At 45.7% G+C, this 19,673-nt stretch overlaps 1 protein-coding gene across 1 annotated transcript; it reads right to left on the bottom strand.

Moving 5' to 3' along the window:
* Nucleotides 1-1,535: 1,535 nt before the first annotated feature.
* On the bottom strand, nt 1,536-4,068 carry LOC101159861 (tripartite motif-containing protein 16-like). Its single transcript, XM_023948895.2, has one exon. The coding sequence runs from the start codon at nt 3,713-3,715 to the stop codon at nt 2,057-2,059; it is 1,659 nt and encodes a 552-aa protein (XP_023804663.1). The 5' UTR covers nt 3,716-4,068; the 3' UTR covers nt 1,536-2,056.
* Nucleotides 4,069-19,673: the final 15,605 nt, after the last annotated feature.

Raw genomic sequence — 19,673 nt, 5'->3', positions numbered from 1 at the left:
GAATCCACAATGGGTCTTTACCTTAACTATCTACTAAATTTCACTTTCTCAGATTTGTTCTTTAAAAGCACTGTTATTTAATTTATCTCAATCATTTTGAAACTGATCAGTTTCTGGGTTATTTATATATTCTTGTCAAGACTAATACTGCTTTGTTTTATCTATGCATCGCATCCTGAGCTTGCGAACCCCTACGCCCCGATCAGCTTCTCCGTTTCCAGGAAATGATGTCACCCATGCATTCCTTGATCTAGTGCTGCAACGATGACTGCTCGACGTACCTATTGCTGCACTGAAAGTGAAGGGGCGGTGGACCTCCTCTGCATTCCAATGACACTTCTGACTGAATTAATTAATCAATGTCAACCGCAGAATGAATGTAAATTATTCGATTACAGATGTTAAAAGAAAATTATAGCCAGGTGGAAGCCTAAAAATTTAGGATGTTCTAAGTTGTATCATAGTATGCGCGGAGCTCGAATCTGATTCTTAAGTTCATTTGTTTATAGTATGCCAATGAAGCATAGTAATTATGGGCGTTGAACTCGTTCTTAATATTTGGATGGAACCTCAATTAAATGGATGTTCCTTGAGCGCTTATAATTGGTATGTCAAATGGAGAAAATTATGGCTAGTAAGCTCGTTCGTGGTACTGTCGTTGGGAGCTTCGAAATAATGGATGTTACTTAAGCGCGTGTGTATATATAGTTGCCAAAATGGAAGAAGTTTATGGCCATCAAGCTTGTTCGTAGTTTAATAGAAGTTTGAATAATGGCTGTTAAGCATGTCATAATACGCCATCGGAAGCTTTGGATTGGATGTTAAGTTAGTGTCTCATACGGGTTGTTTGGCGGTTTAAATTATAGTTCTGCACAGCGTTTTGCGGAAATGAGCTTACGTTCTAAGATCAGGTATGAGTAATTTAATGTTGGCTCCCCTTTTATTTCTTTCCCTCTCTCTTTCAGATAGTATGTTCCTCTAGTGGTTTCCACGAACAGGAGCGACCCTACGGTCAATGGTGCCGGGTCACACATAGCAGATCCACTAGATAGCATGTTCCCTTCGTGGCGCTGTACTCGAACGGGGGCGGCCCAACGGTCAATGGTGCCGGGTCACACATAGCAGATCCACTAGTTAGCATGTTCCCTTCGTGGCGCTGTACTCGAACGGGGGCGGCCCAACGGTCAATGGTGCCGGGTCACACATAGCAGTCATACTAGGAAATGAAATGAAAATGGAATGCTGCCGAAAACACAGCCCATTTTATTACACACTGATTATACATTGACATTTTTCTTCTTCTGGATGATTTTAGTGTTGGGGGTTTTGTTACCCGAAAGTGTTATGGAAATTTCTCATGGAATTGAACGGAGCCTTATGCCAAACGAAAATATGTGAATGCCAACTTAAAGAATGTGGAAAATGTCAAATAAATATTTCTTACTGCAAGAGTTGTCTGACTGAAATCATGGCGCTCAGACACACGTCTGTTCACTCCACAGGTCTCTTTATTAGAAGTGTTGCACAGAGGAACACAGGCCTACAGTCCCACTACCGTAAATACACAAACACAGAACACAGCACGGGCTGCTACATTATGACTAAGATTTGGATCTATTGTTTTATTTTCATCAATAAATTTCATCAGTTTAAATTTTTAGTGCATCCTACGCTAAATGTTGTTGTTAGCACGCATTAGCCTCATCCTAACCCTTCTTCCAGGTCCGTTCAAGCACCAATAAAGCTCTGGCCAACATATTTAGAAACTTGTGAGCAAACAGACACTTGCTAATAATCCTAGCAATAATGAAGCTAAAAGGACTCAGACTGACTCAGACTTTGGAATTCAAAGAAACCACAAGAAAACAGATTGGACTCCCAAAAGTTTGACATTCATGTTCCAAAATGTCTCCAATCCACATTCTAGAGATTTTCATTTCTCTCCATTTCTGACTCCAAACATGACTCCACAGAATCTGAACAGTTCAAACGTTTAGTTGTAGATGATCCAAAGCAGAGAAATCACTGAAAACAAACATTTCACTTCTTTAAGGAACTACTTCACTTTACACAACTCTGCTGTGGATCCTAAACACACCAACAGTCCAGCATGGAGCGGCTGAGTGAAAGTGGTCTGGACTCTGTGGAGGAGAGTCATGCTTTCAGAGACGCTGTAGAAGGACAGAACACCTGCTCTGTGATCCAGGTACACTCCTACTCTGGAGGGAACACGAGCTGAGATGGAGGTTCTTATGTTGTTGTGGACAAATGAGAAACTGTCTGAAAAACAATCTAATGCCCAAGACTTATCATTATAACCAAGTATACCTTTGCTACTAGATCTGCTGATGTTCTTGTATGCGACTGCTACTTTGACATATTCTCCTCTCCTCTCCACCTCCCAGTAACAACGTCCAGTCAGACTCTCTCTACTCAGAACCTGAAACCAATCAGTAAATCTGTCTGGATGATCAGAAACAGACTGAGGTTCTTCCATCGCTGTCACCTTTCTGTTCTCCTCTGACAGTAACAGTTGTCTGTTTGCTGTGTTTGGATCCATTGTGATTTGACGTGAATATCTGAGGATGTCAGCTCTGCTCTTTGGTTCTGGTTCTGGTTCTGACAGTAAAACGTCCACATGAGAGACTGTCAGTGAGATGTTTGTCCATTCCTCTCTCAGAATGTCCTGCAGTTTGTCTCTGAGCTCTGACACAGCTGCTGTCACATCCTCAAAGTATGTCAGAGGACGGACATGGATGCTGGCTGAGGGGGTGGACTCACTGAGTGGGGGCAGTGAGGGGTAGTTGAGCAGAAAGTGGCTGTGATCCTCTGTGAGCCAGAGCTGCTTCAGCTCAGCGTCTCTCCTCTTCAGCTCAGCCATGTCCTGCTCCAGCTCCTCCTGAAGACCTTTGACTCGCCTCACTTCAGTTTGCTGCTGGGATCTGATCTGCTGCTCCACATCACGGCTTCTTTTCTGGAGGAGACGGATCATCTGAGTGAAGATCTTCTCACTGTCCTTCACTGTTTGATCAGCAGAGTGATTGATGGCCTCCACCTCCCGTTGGAGCAGCTTCACCTCCTTCTCTCTGTCCTGGATTCTCTGCTGGATTTGTTGCTGACTCTCCTCCAGCTCTCTCTGCTTCTCAGTCCTTTCTGCTGCAGCTGAGACTGTGTCGTGGCCTCTGTGTTCTTCCACAGAGCAGAGATAACAGATGCTCTTCTGATCAGTGCGACAGAACATCTTCATCACCTCATCATGACGGGAGCAGATGTTCTCCTGCAGCTTCTTGGAGGGTTCCACCAGCTTGTGTTTCTTCCATGCAGCTGCTTTCAAATGAGGCTGGAGGTGTTCCTCACAGTAAGAGGCCAGACAGCTCAAGCAGGACTTGATGGCTTTCAGTTTTCTTCCAGTGCAGACGTCACAGACCACATCTTCAGGTCCAGCATAGCAGAGACCAGCAGGAGCAGCTTGGAGTCCGGTCTTCTTCAGCTGCTCCACTAAAGCTGCTAACATGACATTTATCACCAGAACAGGCCTCGGTGTGAAGGTCTTCCTGCACTGAGGACAGCTGGGGACTTTCTCCTCTGCATCCCACAATCCTTGAAGACACTTCATGCAGTAGCTGTGTCCACAGGGAATAGTCACCGGATCCTTCAGCAGATCCAGACAGATGGAACAGCAGAAGCTTTCTTCATCCAGATCCTTCCTGTTCATTTTGCTGCAGAGTTCCAGTTGAAGAAGCTGCAGTTCTTTCTGCTGAAGGTTTCCTCACAGCTCGTTTCCCTTCCAGACTCTGAACTTTCAAAGGTTTTGTCATCAGGAGGAGGGATTTCAGGACCAGAGTCCAGGACAGTCTGGGATTTCCCAGAAGATTTACTGCAACTCAGAAACATTTAATTGTTTTACTGTCAGTCAAAGATCCTGAAAGAGACAAAGTCCAGAGTTCTCATGGTTATCATCAAATGTTGTGTTTTAGCAACAACAGTCAGAAGTTCTTTAGAATGAATTTAAGACAGACTCTGGAACTATGAAGGGATATTTCTGCCACTAAAATGAGACAAAAAGACAGAAAATCCATCAGTTTTCATGAAGGAAGTGCTAAAAATCTAGATTTGTATTTAAACTTGATAGAGTTTTTATTGGATCCAGAAACAATGAAGTCCTGTTTCTATTCAGCTCAACAGCAGCAGGAAGTAGGAAAAAGGATGACGGTTCACCACAGTAGACTTAAAGCTGGACTGATAGAAAATGTTATTTCTGACTTGTTGACATTTTTCATCAGAGAACATTTGCTGCATCAGGATGATCCTATGTTGAACAGAGTTTTATTTTGAAAGGAGCTGAAGGACCATGATGCAACAGTTTTCCAGATAAGAAAAAGCATTTCTGTCACAAACTAAACTGAAAATGAAGCAATGTGAGCTGCAAAAACTTTTCTCTAAAGCTCTAATCGTTATTTTCTAAAAAAGTTTATGTTGTTTTTATTTTTCTTTTAGTTTAAAAGGAATCATCCTGCCCCCCCCCCCTTATTCTGCACAGATAATGCACAGATTAAGTACAAACGTTCCCTTTTCATTTTGAAGATTCCTGCTTCCACTCAGGAAAATCTGTATCTGTGTTTCTGTCACAGCAGCTGACAGATTGAAGGACAGAACAAGAGCAAAGAAATGGAGGATTCTTTATTTTATACGTGATCAAAAGGAGGATTTCAGTAAAAAGGCTATTCAGGTCTAAGGATCTGCCTTTACACTCTTAACTGTACTTTTCCCCACAACCAACTAAATGTTTACATCATTCAATTCCATTTTTTTTCTATAGCCCAAACTCACAACAGTCGTCTCAATGGGCTTCATACCGGTAATTGTAAAGTAAACATAGAATCTAAAAGGATCATGAATATATAGAATCCAATGGGATAATACTAAACCGAACTAAACAGACTAAACTAAACTGGACATTCCTGGCCTTAGACCCTCCTTCTAAGGAGAAACTCTTGAAAAACGGATTCTGGGAAAAAGAAGAAACCTCAGGGGGGTCCACATGAAGGAGGGATCCTCCCCCAGGACGGACAGGCGATTTACCAGAACTCTTAGAGAAAAATTACAATTTTTCTCAGTCGCTTTAGTACAATTCTCAGATCAGAATTGAAGTTTGCAAATACGTGTGTGCATTTCTCAAACAATTTGTACAAACAGCAAAACACTATGGATTTCTTGCAAAAGCCTGTAACTTGCTCAAAATCTTTAGTTCATCTCTCCAAACTAAGTCTTTATGTCATTGAACATGTCAGTGCCATCAGAATGTCATTGTCTACGAACAAGACAGACAAATGACTTAGTCATGTTGTCAATATAACTGTGTACTTTAGAGGGAGGTTCTGATGGAAACTATGGCTAAAGTTTGGATGACAATTATTGTAAAATGGAAGTTACACCTTTTTTGTTTGATTGCAAGAGACTGGACAAGATTCACATTTACACTTTTATTGTTCATATTGTAATTTGTTGACAGACCATGTCATACCAACATAGAAAAAAACCACTGCAAACAGTAACACAAAGGGAAAAAAAGAGGACAATATTCTGTCCTACAGTACAGGCAGTGCAGTAGGTATTGGTGTGGTCTTCCTACACCTCTTGTCGTTCCTGTATGTTAGGCCACAAATTCTCATCCACATCACAGCGAATATCCTCTCTTGCAATGCAGTGAAATATGTTTGTCACATTATGACAACTTGGTCAACCATTTTGCAGTTAATGACTTATACGATGAACTAATGACTAGGTGTTTTGAGGAGTAAGACTATTGCACAGTGAACTATATAATACATTTTGATCAACATGACATAAACAATTGATAATGTCGGTCGGTCGGTCGGTCGGTCGGACGGACGGACGGACGGACGGACGGACGGACGGACAGTTTAAAAAGTAGATGAGTAATAAAAAATCATAAAATAATCACACTCGCTAAAAACAGAATAAAAGGAATAAAAATATTATAGCAATAAAAACAAAATAAAAGTACGTAAAAGCATAAAAATGGTAAAAAGTAGATGCCCGTTTAGTGACTCCTCCTCATGCCCCCTCCCCTCCCAGCAGCATTGAACAGTCTAATTACACTCGGTGCAAAGGACTTCCTGAGTCTTTCTGTGGAGCATGGCAGAGAGCGAAGGCGGTCGCTGAGTACGCTCCTCTGGTCAGTGAAGAGTCCATGTAGGGGGTGACCAGTGTTCTTCATGATGCTGTCCAGTTTGGACAGCATCCTCCGCTCTGCCACCACCTCCACTGTCTCCAGGCTCCGCCCCACCACACAGCCTGCCCTCCTGGTCAGACGATTCAGTTTTTTTATGTCCTTTTTGTTCGCGCACCCCCCCAACACACCACCGCATAAGACAGGGCACTTAAAACAATAGACTGATAAAACTTAAAAGGAGATCTGAGCAGACATTAAAAGAGGCGAGTCTTTTCACGAAGTACAACCTGCTCTGCCCCTTCCTATAAATGGAGTCCATGTTTGCCGACCAGTTCAGCAGTTCAGCTTATTGTCCAGGAGGACTCCAAGGTATTTGTAGCTATCCACTACCTCCACCTCTGCTCCACCAATGAGGATGGGCTAAACTGCAGCAGGTGTTCGTCGGAAGTCCAGCACCATCTCCTCTGTCTTGGATGTGTTCAGGTGGAGGCAGTTTCGTTGGCTCCAGTGCACAAAGTCCTCCACCAGCTGGCTGTACTCCCCCTCCTCACCCTCTCTGATACATGCCACACTTGCTGTGTCATCCGAGAACTTTTGAATGTGGCATGCATCAGAGTTGTAGTGGAAGTCAGTGGTGTAGAGGGTAAAGAGGAGAGGTGAGAGCACTGTGCCCTGTGGAGCCCCCGTGCTGCCAGTCAGCATGGATGAACTGCAACTCCCCATTCTGACAAATTGTGGCCTGTTGGTCAGAAAGTCTGTTATCTATGACTCCAGTTGGAGGTTCAAACCAAAGGAGAGGAGCTTCTGCTGGAGAAGGAGGGGCTGGATTGTATTAAAAGCGCTGGAGAAGTCAAAAAAGAGCATTCTCACAGCACAGCCCCCTGTGTCCAGGTAGGAGAGGGCCCGATGTAGGAGATACAGGACGGCGTCCTCAACTCCTACTTTTGGTTGGTAGGCGAACTGGAGAGGGTCCTCATCCCCCTGCACCTGGGGTCGCAGGCGCTGCAAGACCAGCCGCTCCAGCGTCTTCATGACATGAGATGTAAGGGCCTGTAGTCCGGCCTGTAGTCATTCAGCTCACTGGGGCGACTCTTCTTGGGCACAGGAACAATGCATGATGTTTTCCACAGTGATGGGACCCTCCCCAGCTGCAGGCTCAGGTTATAAACCTGCTGTAGGGGTTCTCCCAGTTCTGCAGCACAGCCCTTAAGGAGCCGTGGACTCACTCGGTCTGGGCCAGCTGCCTTCCTGGGGTGGAGCCTTCTCAGGTCCCTGCTCACTTGATCCGCAGTGATGGAAAAGGGGTGATCGTCGGGATTTGATGACTGAGATGGGGGCAAAGGGGGGGGGGCAGCAGGAGGGGCAGCAGGAGGGGGAACAGAAACAAGATGGTTGAGGAGATCGGTGGGACACTGCAGCACCGGGAAGCAGGCAGCATGGGGGTTAGCCTGGGGGGAGCTGAACCGGTTGAAGAAACCATTGAGTTCATCGACTCTCTCCTGACTCCCGCCTGTCACACCGCTCTCTTTTCTGCTGGATCCATTCATAGCCTTCATGGTGTTCCAGACCTCACGCAGGTTGTTTTCCTTCAACTTCTGCTCTAGTTTCTCCCCGTGTGCTTCATGGCCTCCTTCATGCAGACTTTTAGTTCCTGTTGGACCTTTTTCATCTCCTCCCGATCATTGCTCCTGAAAGCCCTCTTCTTCCTGTTCAGAACTGCCTTAACTTCCCTGGTAACCCAGGGTTTGTTGTTTGAGAAGCTCCTGACAGTTCTGACAGGCACCACCAAGTCCACACTGAAGTTCATATAGTCCGTCATGCAGCCCACAGCTCCCTCAGTGTCATCCCCATGAGACCCAATCAGTTCACTCCAGTCCGTGCACTCAAAGCAGTCTCTGAGGGCCTCCTCAGCTCCAGCAGACCATCTCCTGACCTGTCTGGTGGTGGCCGCCTGCCTCTTCACAAGAGGGGTGTAGCTAGGCTGCAGGTGTATGAGGTTGTGGTATTGGTGAAAGGTGGGCAGAGTGGTTTCCAGGGATACGTGGTTAAAATCCCCATAAATAATGACGAACGCCCCTGGGTGCTTGGACTGTAGTTCTGGGGTTGTGTTGTATATTGTGTCCAGAGCCGCCTGTGCTTCCACTCTCAGAGGAATGTAAACACAGAGCGCGATGACGTGGGAAAAGTCACGTGGGATGTAATAGGGTCTGATGCCCACCGCTAGCAGCTCCAGATTACGGTCACAGATCACCTTTTTGATGGTCAGATGATTCGGGTGACACCATCGTCTGTTAGCATACAGGATGAGGCCACCCCCCTTACTCTTCCCACTGGAGTCTGGGTCGCGGATTGCTCTCACGGTGGTAAAGCCGGGCAGATCCACGTAAAAATTTGGCACATAGCTGGTTAGCCATGTCTCGGGGAAGATAAGGAGGCTGCTCTCCGTGTAGCAGCGTTGTGTCCTGATCAGTCCAGTCAGCTCGTCCGTCTTGTTGGACAGAGCGTTAACGTTTCCCATAATGACGGAGGGGATGAATGGTTTGAAACGCCGCCGGTTAGCCGCTTTAGCCTTCAGCTTCACCTTGTGTTTACGACCAGCTCGGCATCCTCGGTATTTCCGCCTAAGCACCGATGGATTAACATGACGGATTCCGGGGTTTTTATGTTTCCTGAGCATTATTTCTGGGGATTTTAACCACGTAATGCTGGCCTGCATTAGTAGAAAAGTCTCAAACATACAAACATTCACACACAGAGCAACAAATGTGCAAATAATATCAACATTAACATCTCCTCTTATGGGTCTGGCCTTGTCATGGCAAGGGGGCTTGTGTCAACCGATTACCCAGGAAGTGATATCATCTGGAGATTGCTCCTGGAAGGGCCACCCTTAGCGGGCCAGTCACTTGGCGAGGTTTCAGACAATCATAGACCTACAGCTTGTCGGAATGCTTTAGGGTGGCAGCCACGCTATCCGACCAGAAAACAAAGCCAGACTGGCCAATGTAGTAACAAACCTCAGCTTGCCCCTGACCAAAGAGTACTGCTTGACCTTCATCAAACAACCCGTATTGCTACCTTGAACATCCAGACACTTCTTCACTCTGGAGCCGCCCCATTGCTATCCCACGAGCTCCGTCGCTATACCATCACTCTAGCAGGACTCTGTGAGGTACGATGGTCAGGTACCGGCTAATTGACTGCCGGCAACCATTGCTATATCTGGAGTGGCCCTGCAAAACTGACAGGCCTTCATGGTGTGGCACTTGCCATCCCAAAGAACATCAGCAAGTCCCTACTCAACTGGACACCCCTGAGCGACAGAATACTATCTGCCCGCTTCCTACATAAACATGGCAAGATGACAATAATAGTTGCCTATGCCCCCACAAATGTTGCAGATGAAGATATAAAAGATGCGTTCTTTGACCAACTCCACCAGGCTACTAGACAAATTCCAACACACAACATCCCCATCATCCTTACTGATGCCAATGCCACTATATTCTACAATGACTGGTCCACCGGCTCTCCAGCCGGCACAACTTTTGCTGACACATTCACAAACGACAACGGCGACTGCCTCCTCTTACTCTGCTACCAAAACAACCTCTGCATTGCTGATAGCTGGTTCCCCCGGAAACATATCCATCACTGGACCTGGTACAGCCCAGATGACAGAACTCGCAGGGCACTGGATCACATCCTTATATCCCGACGTTGGAAATCCCTCATTACCAACTGCCGTGTGTACAGAGGAGCAGAGCTCCATCACCTGCTGGTAGCCCACATTAAACTAAAGCTATGAGCCAACCAGCTCTGGAATACTCAGCCCTATCTGAACTCTTTCCTACTCAGCAATCCTAACATCGACACAGATTTCAGCTCCTCCATCCGCCAAAAACTAAACTCTCCTGCTGCTAACAAGGTGACAGACTGGAGGACATTCAAGGAAACTGTTATCCAGGTGGCGCATACTGTCCTCAGACGCTCTCAACACCCCCAAAGAAAGTCTTGGATATCAGAGAGGGCTTTTGAGATCATTGATCAGCGACAAGAGGCCCGGCTCCGTGGTAACTTGAAAGAACACCGCCAACTGAACCATCAGCGAAACGCCATAGCTGCGGACAGAGAGGAGTTCCGGCAAGCTGAAGCCCAGTGCCTCGAATCTGCATCTCAAAACAACAACTCAAGCAGCATCGTTTGTGCGGTGGCCCACGCACAAAGACAGCCCTGGAAAAAGACGCCAATGGCAAACTTGTTACAAATGAAGAAAACTGCCTTAGGCGCTGGGAAGACCACTTTAGCCGCCTCCTGCAGCACAGCACTGTCTCAACCGACTCCTTCAGCTGGCTGCAAATAGTGCTGCCCTCAGCGCTGTTTGTAGAACAGATCTTATGACATCCCAAGAAGTCAGAGCCGCTCTAAAGCATCTTAAGAACGGGAAAGCTCCTGGTATTTGTGCTATAGCCGCTGAGATGTTAAAATCAGGTGGAGACTGTATGATCGAGTGGCTAACCCACATCTTTAATGAGGTGTGGGAGTCAGAGAGGCTTCCAATGGACTGGACTAGAGGGGTTATCCTGCCCCTCTGGAAAAGCAAGGGTGATAATAACCATAGTATATACCATATATATATAACCATAGTGACATAACACGTCTCTCCATTCCTGGCAAGCTCTTCACCAGGATCTTGCTCAACCGTGCTCTCCCACCCATGAGAAGCAGCCGACGTCCCCAGCAGGCTGGCTTGATGCCCAACCGCTCCACAACAGACCACATCTCTGCCGTCCGTCTACTCATGGAGAAGACCCATGAATTTTAGAAAACCCCAAGGTTTCTAACTGTGGAATTGGGGGCTATACTTACACCATCCAGGGAGACTATCTGATCAGACAGAGCATCTCTGAGGTTTTTAGGACCTAGTTTAATGACCTCAGTTTTTTCTGGGTCCAAGAGGAGGTCATTAATTGTCATACAGGTCTTGATGTCTCTGATGCAGGCGTTCAGTTTCTCTATATCAGCGGTGGCAAACACGCGGCTTTCGGCCAATAAGCATGCAGCTCTTTGCGTCTCATCATATGTGGCGACCTGGGGGTTAGCCCCTCCTTCAGCCCCTGAGACTCATGGGAGATGGGGACTTGTGGGTGTAAAGTTGCTCACCATGAGTGAGGGGGCTGTGAGCAGAAGTGAGGTCCATGCTGTTTGAGGGCGTGTTCAAATGAATGGGCACTGACCCTGGCAAGGAGACAGATGGAGTCGTGTGGTGTATGAAGCCAATTACCGTAATTTCCGGACTATAAGCCACTACTTTTTTCCTGCGCTTACAGCCCTGCGGCTTATTCAGTGACGCAGCTAATTTATGGATTTAATTGGCGGCCGCCATGTATGTACTTTCAATCTCAGTGAATGGTATGATTCTCTATCTAACACCAAGCACAAGGCATTTATTTTTCAACACACCTATTAGCAGCCAAACAGCATGGACTTGACTTCAGGTCTTAGACACTTCAGTCATGGTTCAACAAAACGAAACACACATGCCGGGCCACATCCCAGAATCCTTTGGTGCCATTAGACCCAACGTGCACGTGATCGCCATTACAGTATGATGCAGCTTTCAAGTTAAAAGCAATCGTTAAAATCAGCGTGAAAAAATCCACCATCACCAACGGGTTTGGAAAAGCCAGTCAGCTGCGTGACGGAGAGAACAGCGCATGCTCAGGAGTGAATTTACCTCTGAGTCATAGTGACTCGGCTGGCTGCACGTAAATATGTGTGAATAACATCAGCCTTTATTTTGTCGGGACACGACTGGAAACAAAAATCGACGTGATCGTTTTAACGGTTTCTAAGGACTGAGCGGAGTTTTGCTTTGAAAAGCTCACAGCCTCCGTGTGAGCTGGAGACATCTTCTCCTGCTGCTCGTATAGAGCTGCGGGGCCGATGGCAGTCTGATGGCTCCCACATGTAACAACGCATCCGCCCCTCATACACAAAACGTACAGTATTAAGTCCGATTGCTTTGCACAGACACGATTTGCTCCTTCCACCGGCGCAACGGGGACGAAGTGCTCCTCCTTGAAGCAGCCCTGGCCAGAGGTGTCGGAGTAGATAGAAAGGGGAAACAATGAGCGCGCGGGGCGAGCGCGGAGCGCAGAGGCTTCTGACTTCTGACGTACGCGCCGCACTGAGGCGCGAGTATCGCGCTGAGGCGCGCGCTTTTCAGTCGCCGCTGCTTTATTTTACCGGTGTGTTTTTTTTAACCAGCCCTGTTACACCCATAACGCTGCCGGGACACAAGCGGAAGGAGAGCTGTACCCGTTCACCCCTCCATGCACTGCTGATACTTGCTCATTCTTAAACACGTACAACAGTGTGGCGAGCCGGGCATTGGCCCCGCCTTTAGCCCCTAAGACTCATGGGAAATGTGGAATCGCGGATGTAAATTTCCTCATCATAACTGAGGGATGTAATGTTGATTATATGGTTACTGTTTGTAATTTTATGTATGATACCTAGATTGTCAATAAGTAAAAAAAAAATGAAATAAAAACACCATAACTGAGGAACTTGTGAACAGAATAGAGGTCCATGCTGTTTGACAGATGTAGATATACTCAAATACATGAGCCTGAGGCAAAGCTGGCACCACCCACAGTGTGCTAATGAATCGCACTCACTCTGGGATTCAGGACGTGACCCGTCAGGATGACAATGTCGCCTAACACATGTGCGGCTTGTGTATGTATAAAAGTAATTAAACACGTGAAAATGGGTGGGTGCGGCTTGTAATCTTACGGTAATTAGTAGCTCAGCACTTGTTTACCTGCTACAGTGACATACCAGCTGAGTAGTTAAAATATTTTCTATATACTGTGCCTCATTTAATAGTTTTAACCCTCTTAAACTACACTCAAATTCCAATCATTTGTGAAGGTTACCCCCAATGCCGGAAAAAATAAGTAAACATTTGATGTGCGTGCAGACTGTAACCCACATGGTCAAAATGGCGAAATTCAGAGTATACAGATAAACGCAGGACGTTCCTGGAAGAATGGGAAGATTCTTACTTTTTTACTGAACGGAATAGCAAGTCACTATGTTTATTATTCTGAGCTTTTGGAAGCGTTAAAATAGTTCATGGCAGAAAAGAACAAAACGTATTCCGGGGAAAATGAAAAACTCTTCCTGATCTGACACGAACAAGTTGAAGCTTTTCAAAGTGCACATTCAAAACAGCCATCATGTCACTTTCCTTCTTTGTGGAGTTCACAGCAGAAAGCTGTACCGTAAATTCCGGACTACAAAGCGCACCCGATTACAAGCCGCACCCATTTTCACGTGTTTAATTAGTTTTAGTTTTATACAAACACAAGCCGCGTCAGAGTACAAGCCGCGCATGTGTTACGCAATATTATATTGTCATCCTGACAGATCACGGCCAGCATCCCAGAGTGAGAGCAATTCATTAGCACATTGTGGGTGGTGCCAGCTTTGCCTCTGGCTCATGTTTTTGAGTGTATCGACATCTGTCAAACAGCATGGACCTCTATTCTGTTCACAAGTTCCTCAGTTATGGTGTTTTTATTTCATTTTTTTTTACTTATTGACAATCTAGGTATCATACATAAAATTACAAACAGTAACCATATAATCAACATTACATCCCTCAGTTATGATGAGGAAATTTACATCCGCGATTCCACATTTCCCATGAGTCTTAGGGGCTAAAGGCGGGGCCAATGCCCGGCTCGCCACACTGTTGTATGTGTTTAAGAATGAGCAAGTATCAGCAGTGCATGGAGGGGTGAACGGGTAAAGCTCTCCTTCCGCTTGTGTCGCGGCAGCGTTATGGGAGTAACAGGGCTGGTTAAAAAACACACCGGTAAAATAAAGCAGCGGCGACTGAAAAGCGCGCGCCTCAGCGCGGCGCTTGCGTCAGAATTCAGAAGCCTCTGCGCTCCGCTCCCGCCCCGCGCGCTCCTTGTCTCCCCTTCCTATCTACTCCGACACCTCTGGCCAGGGCGGCTTCAAGGAGGAGCACTTCGTCCCCGTTGCGCCGGTGGATGGAGCAAATCGTTTCTGTGCAAAGCAATCGGACTTAAAACTGTACGTTTTGTGTATGAGGGGCGGGTGCGTTGTTACGTGTGGGAGCCATCAGACTGCCATCGACCCGCAGCTCAATCAGCAGGAGAAGATGTCTCCAGCTCACACGGAGGCTGTGAGTTTTTCAAAGCAAAATTCCGCTTTTACAGTTTCCTTAGAAACCGTAAATGGAGTGTAAATTCACTCCATGCGCTGTTCTCTCCGTCACGCAGCAAACCGGCTTTTCCAAACCCGTTGGTGATGGTGGATTTTTTCACGCTGCTTCTAACGATTGCTTTTAACTTGAAAGCTTCATCATATTGTAGCGGCGATCTGGTGCACGTTGGGTCTAATGGCACCAAAGGATTCTGGGATGCGGCCGGGCATGCGTGTTTCGTTTTGTTGAACCATGACTGAAGTGTCTAAGACCTGAAGTCAAGTCCATGCTGTTTGGCTGCTAAGAGTTGTGTTGAATATAAATGCCTTGTGCTTGGTGTTAGATAATGAATTCAAACTATTCATTGAGTTCGAAAGTACGTACATGGCGGCCGCTAATTAATTCTATAAATTAGCCGAGTCACTGAATAAGCCGCAGGGCTGTAAGCGCAGGAGAAAAGTAGCGGCTTGTAGTCCGGAAATTACGGTAAGTCATTAGAGACTCTAAATAGAGCAGTTTCCGTGCTGTGGTGGGGTCTAAACCCCGACTGAAAGTGTTCAAAGTGGCTGTTGTCCTGTAGGTGGACTACAGGACAACAGGTCTGCATGCAGACGGTGCTGAGAAAACAGAGATTTTCACTGAAGTCCCAACGGATCATAAATGCAGAACAAGTTCAAAGTGCTTTCTGAGTGGATTAAAGCTGAGAGGCATGAAGGATGAGAAATGAGAGAATTCCCCCCCAATGAAACAGTAGCAAACATCAGATTATGCTGCCTGAACCAAGACTCACACCACACACTCTCACAACACAAAGCCCTTTTCTTTCTCTGGAAACAAACCTCCTGCCTGAAATCCAGCAGGAGGACATAAAGCAGCAGCTCTAGAGCAGAATGCTCTCAGAAAAACGGTTCAGAGCTGAAAGGAAGCCAGTTCTAAGACTGAGATGGAGTTGGTGGCAGAGCCGACGCGTTTCTTCTTCAGAGGTCACAGAATGCAGTATTGAACAGGAACATTCAAAGATGAGATGTTTTAGCCTGCTCAACTTTAGGATGTCACTTTCTGGTCCCTGAATTTGAACTTTTCCTTCAGCCAGACGATTTAGAGCAGTCAAACCCAAAACTAATCAATACATATTGTCATTTACTCCAGCAGCAGTTACCCTGAAGAACGGATTGGTTCTTTTTGAAGTAGAGAATCTTTGTAGAGCATTTGTCCTTCACATAGTAATAACTAAATCAGTGTTCTACTTTCTTTAAGGAACATAAATTATACGTATGTATATATTATTTTGGGTACTAGTCCCTAGTTTTGGTAGTTGTTGTAGATCAGTGTTTTTCAACCAGTGTGCCGTGGGAGATGGTCAAGTGTGCCGTGGGAGATGGTCAAGTGTGCCGTGGAAAATTGCCCTCATTAACTGATCTAAAAACATTTCCCATCTCCAGGATTTCAGCTCTCTGTTCATCCAAACAGGCCTGATAAAACAGAGTAGTTAGGAATATAAAAGATCGTAAAATACCTTTTCTTTGCGTTTATTTTATTTTATTAAAGACATTTTGATAAGAATGACGTACCGCGATTCAGCTGCAGCTCCGGCTGTATTTTGGAAAAGTCCCGTGTTGGGGGGGTTAATCACACGTCATCGGTCTGACCAATCAGAAGTGCTTAAAGTCTTCACTTCCTTGTCCCGATTTAGCTCGTAAAGTCGCTCAGTTCTAATATAAATACCAGCTAAAGCTCGTCTTTAGCGGTGTAGCTTTCCACAGAATCCGGTATCAGACCGTGGAACAAGTGAACAAAACCATGAAGCTCTGAAAACCGATCTTCGGCCGTTTTATGCACTACATCTCCCATGATGCATTGGGTTGTGAGAGTGACAGCGCACAAGGAGATCTGTTGTTAAACGTCTTGAAACTAACGAACACACAAACTGTTTTTAAATCTTCTAACTTAACTTTTATTGCATCTTTTAGAAAAAAACAGCTGCAGTTTCCAGCTTTTTCTGTAACAATTATCTCAAAAATGCATGTGAGATTGTGGAGGGGCTGTAGATCAATACAGACTATGAGTTTCTCTTTTTTTTTTAATTTTTGGATGCTGGTGTACCGCGGGATTTTTTTTAAGGTTAAAGTGTGCCGTGGCTCAGAAAAGGTTGAAAAACACTGTTGTAGATTACCTGACAGTGTTGTTCTTTTCTTTGTGAATTGATAAAGTATTAGAGTGAAATTATTTTCAGCACTTGTGGTTTTAAGGTTTTAATCAGATGTTTTATCGTACGTGTTCCTAACTGTGAGGGTCTGGTCTGAGGGAATTTCTGTATACTCCAGTTTATACTATTTATGTATTTGTTTTATGTACTTTGATTGTTCTCACTCTATGTATGTGATGTTTTTTTTTTTTTTTAACTTGTCCTGTCCAACAGCTGGGCAGACAGATGAGAGCTGAAGGCCTCTTGTGTTGGACATATTTTACTTTTACAACAGGGTTGTGAATCTTCTGACAAACCAGAGGTATGTCTGAATAAACCCCTTTTGTAATCGAAGCCAAACTTTATTCATTTTAATTGTTTTTGAAATTCTTTTGTGTTGGACCGGACAGAAAAGGAAGGAAGGGAAGAAGAGAGAGGGATGTTAGAGAGGGGGGGGGGGGGGGGGGGGGGAGGGTGATGATAGGAGGGGGAAGGGGGATAAAACCATGAAGCAGCATAAAGCAACAAGCCACTGGATGTTTATCATTACGGTAAGGTACAGATAGAATACAAATCTCAAAGGGGCTGGGCCTGTCCACACACACACTCAAATGTTATAAACACACCTGTTAACTGCAAAAATGTCCACATGTACACAAAACAGTGTTCACACACGCATACTTATGCCTACAAGCCAACTAGTGTGAGATATTTCATTCAATCATGCAAACTATTAGTGAGGTGAGCTAACACCTGTGCTCAGGTGAGTGTTTATGTTCTTCTAAAATGGATGATGGAAGGTGAAAAGAAGGAGGGGGAAAAACCAGCCACCCCACACCAGGACCCCCGCCGCAGCAGCCGCGGCAGCCAGAAGCCCCAAACGCCACGCGGCCCTTTTGTCATTGGCTGACCTGCTCAACCATCTGAGACCCTGCCCCCCCACCTTCCCAGGAATTTGTACAGGTCACTCGGTTCAGGCGCTGCTGTGACTGGAGGAGGATGAGCTTTTCAAGAGCCCCTGGTTGCAGATGACCACATGGCGCCCGGACATCGTTAGTTGAAAAGTACTCTTTTGGGGGGGGCGGGGGTGGGGGTGGGGGTGGGGGGGCTTCAGGGAGCTTGAAGCAATAGAGGGAACATTGACCCGGGGGTCCACAGGGGCCGGGAACGCCAGATTATCGTCTGGTCATCGCCGGGCCCCCAGCCCGTATCAGCGGCCCTCGTGGAGTTCCTGCGCTGCTTCTGTACGATTTCAAACAATCGGATGGTGGCAGTGGGACGGCACTGAGCCAGTTGCTGCTCAGAACGTCTTCTTGACATTTAGGCGACCGCCGCACCAGAAGCATCTGCGGCCGTAGTCTGAGCAAGACTTTACTGCAGCTTTTCAGCGATGTGCATATAAAGTGAAGCTTTTCTCCACCACAGAACACGCTGGTTCCCGTTAAGGGTTGAAAAGTTACGACTGTTGAAGGAATGTAAAGACTAAAACTCTGATGTCTTCATTTTACAAATCTAAGAACTTTTGCTTAACCCTTGTGCTATCCTAGGCACTTTAACATTGGGAGTTGGGTCATCTAGACCCACTGGACAGTGCGCTGAACCTTTTTTCTTCAATGATTTGTGATCTTCACTGGTGTCCATGGATTACATGAAATCTTTCCACCTTTATCCACCTTTGTCATGGTAGGGAGAACACCTCAATGTAAGGGTGGGGTCATCTAAGATAGCACAAGGGTTATATCCTTTCTGAAAGGGATAAAACGATGAGCGTTTTGTCTCAGCTCTTCTAACTCACTTGAAAAGTTTGTCTAAAAGGGGAATCAATTCTGAAATCTTGTAGAAATTCCATTTCTGCTGAATGTCTGGGCGCCATCGTGTCTGCAGCCAGCCCCCCCTGGAGGTTTTGCAGCAGCAGCCGTACTGATGTCTCCTCTGTCGGTTTTTTACCCCCCTCCTCTTACACACCTTTTGACACCCTGTGGGTGAGCCTGAAGGAAAACCTTCATGTGCTCGTAGATCTTTGTCCCTCTCCACAGACTGTGATTTAAAGACTCTGCTGCCCCTGAAAACAGTTGTTTTTCTGTAGAGCTCGCCTGCTCTCATCCGTTTCTGCCTCGTGGCTTTACAGGACACTGTTGTTGTGGACCAAACCTCAGAATCAATTCATCACCCTGGCAGCCCAGTCCTCCTTTCTAATAGCATTCCTCTCAGGACGGAGATTCTCCGCTGGAAAGGAGGATTCAGAGGATGAGAGCAGCTGTTGGTCACCTCTGATTAGCAGTAAGAATGAGAATAACTGAAAGACAAAATAAACTGTTAAGAAATCCTAGATTGTTGCTGAACAGCAGTTTGATCTTCATGCTGTGAAATATGAAGCATCTGTTTTCCATCCATCCATCCATATGTTGCAGGCGGCCAAAAAGGGAAAACTACCACAAAGCAAGTTATGAAATTTTTTTAATACAGAAACCCCGTCATGAGTAGAACAATGTTGACCGTATCAATGACACCACAGAAACATGCAGACAAAAAACCCACTGTTCATGCACAACAATAAAAAATAAAAACATGCAATATAACTGTGATGCACAGCACTCGGTGGGATACGGCACCCACCAAAACAACATGCGGGGTGAAACCTAAGGGAAGTGACTAACAAAAATGACAAACAGAACAGAGGGTAAATAGTCCGCTCCTGCACTTGATTAGTCAATCACGCTGAGACGGCCCCGTGAGGAGCGGACAAACAAAATACAAAACATAAATTTAACAGGACAGCAGGGCACAGTATTCCAACACTAAAAACAGAAGAAGCACCATATTAAAAACATTTGATAAAAAATAATTTACCATTTGTTTAAAATATACCTCAGCTGTGCTAAAAGTGTAAAATACCTGGTGCGTCGCAAAACCTCACGCCCAGTCTTTAAAACCCCCAGTAAAACAGGATCTACCTCTGCCGTGATCCTGTCAAAATAAAAATAAAACATCAAGCACTGCTTAAAAACATCATCCACAGGTAAGGACAACAGCAGTCTTACCACACT

The sequence above is a fragment of the Oryzias latipes genome, chromosome 18, assembly GCF_053564925.1.
Source record: "Oryzias latipes strain Hd-rR chromosome 18, Olatipes_Hd-rR_3.1".
Taxonomy (NCBI): Eukaryota; Metazoa; Chordata; class Actinopteri; order Beloniformes; family Adrianichthyidae; genus Oryzias; species Oryzias latipes.
Note: the sequence above shows the minus strand (reverse complement) of the source record. Positions and strands in the feature narration are given on the sequence as shown.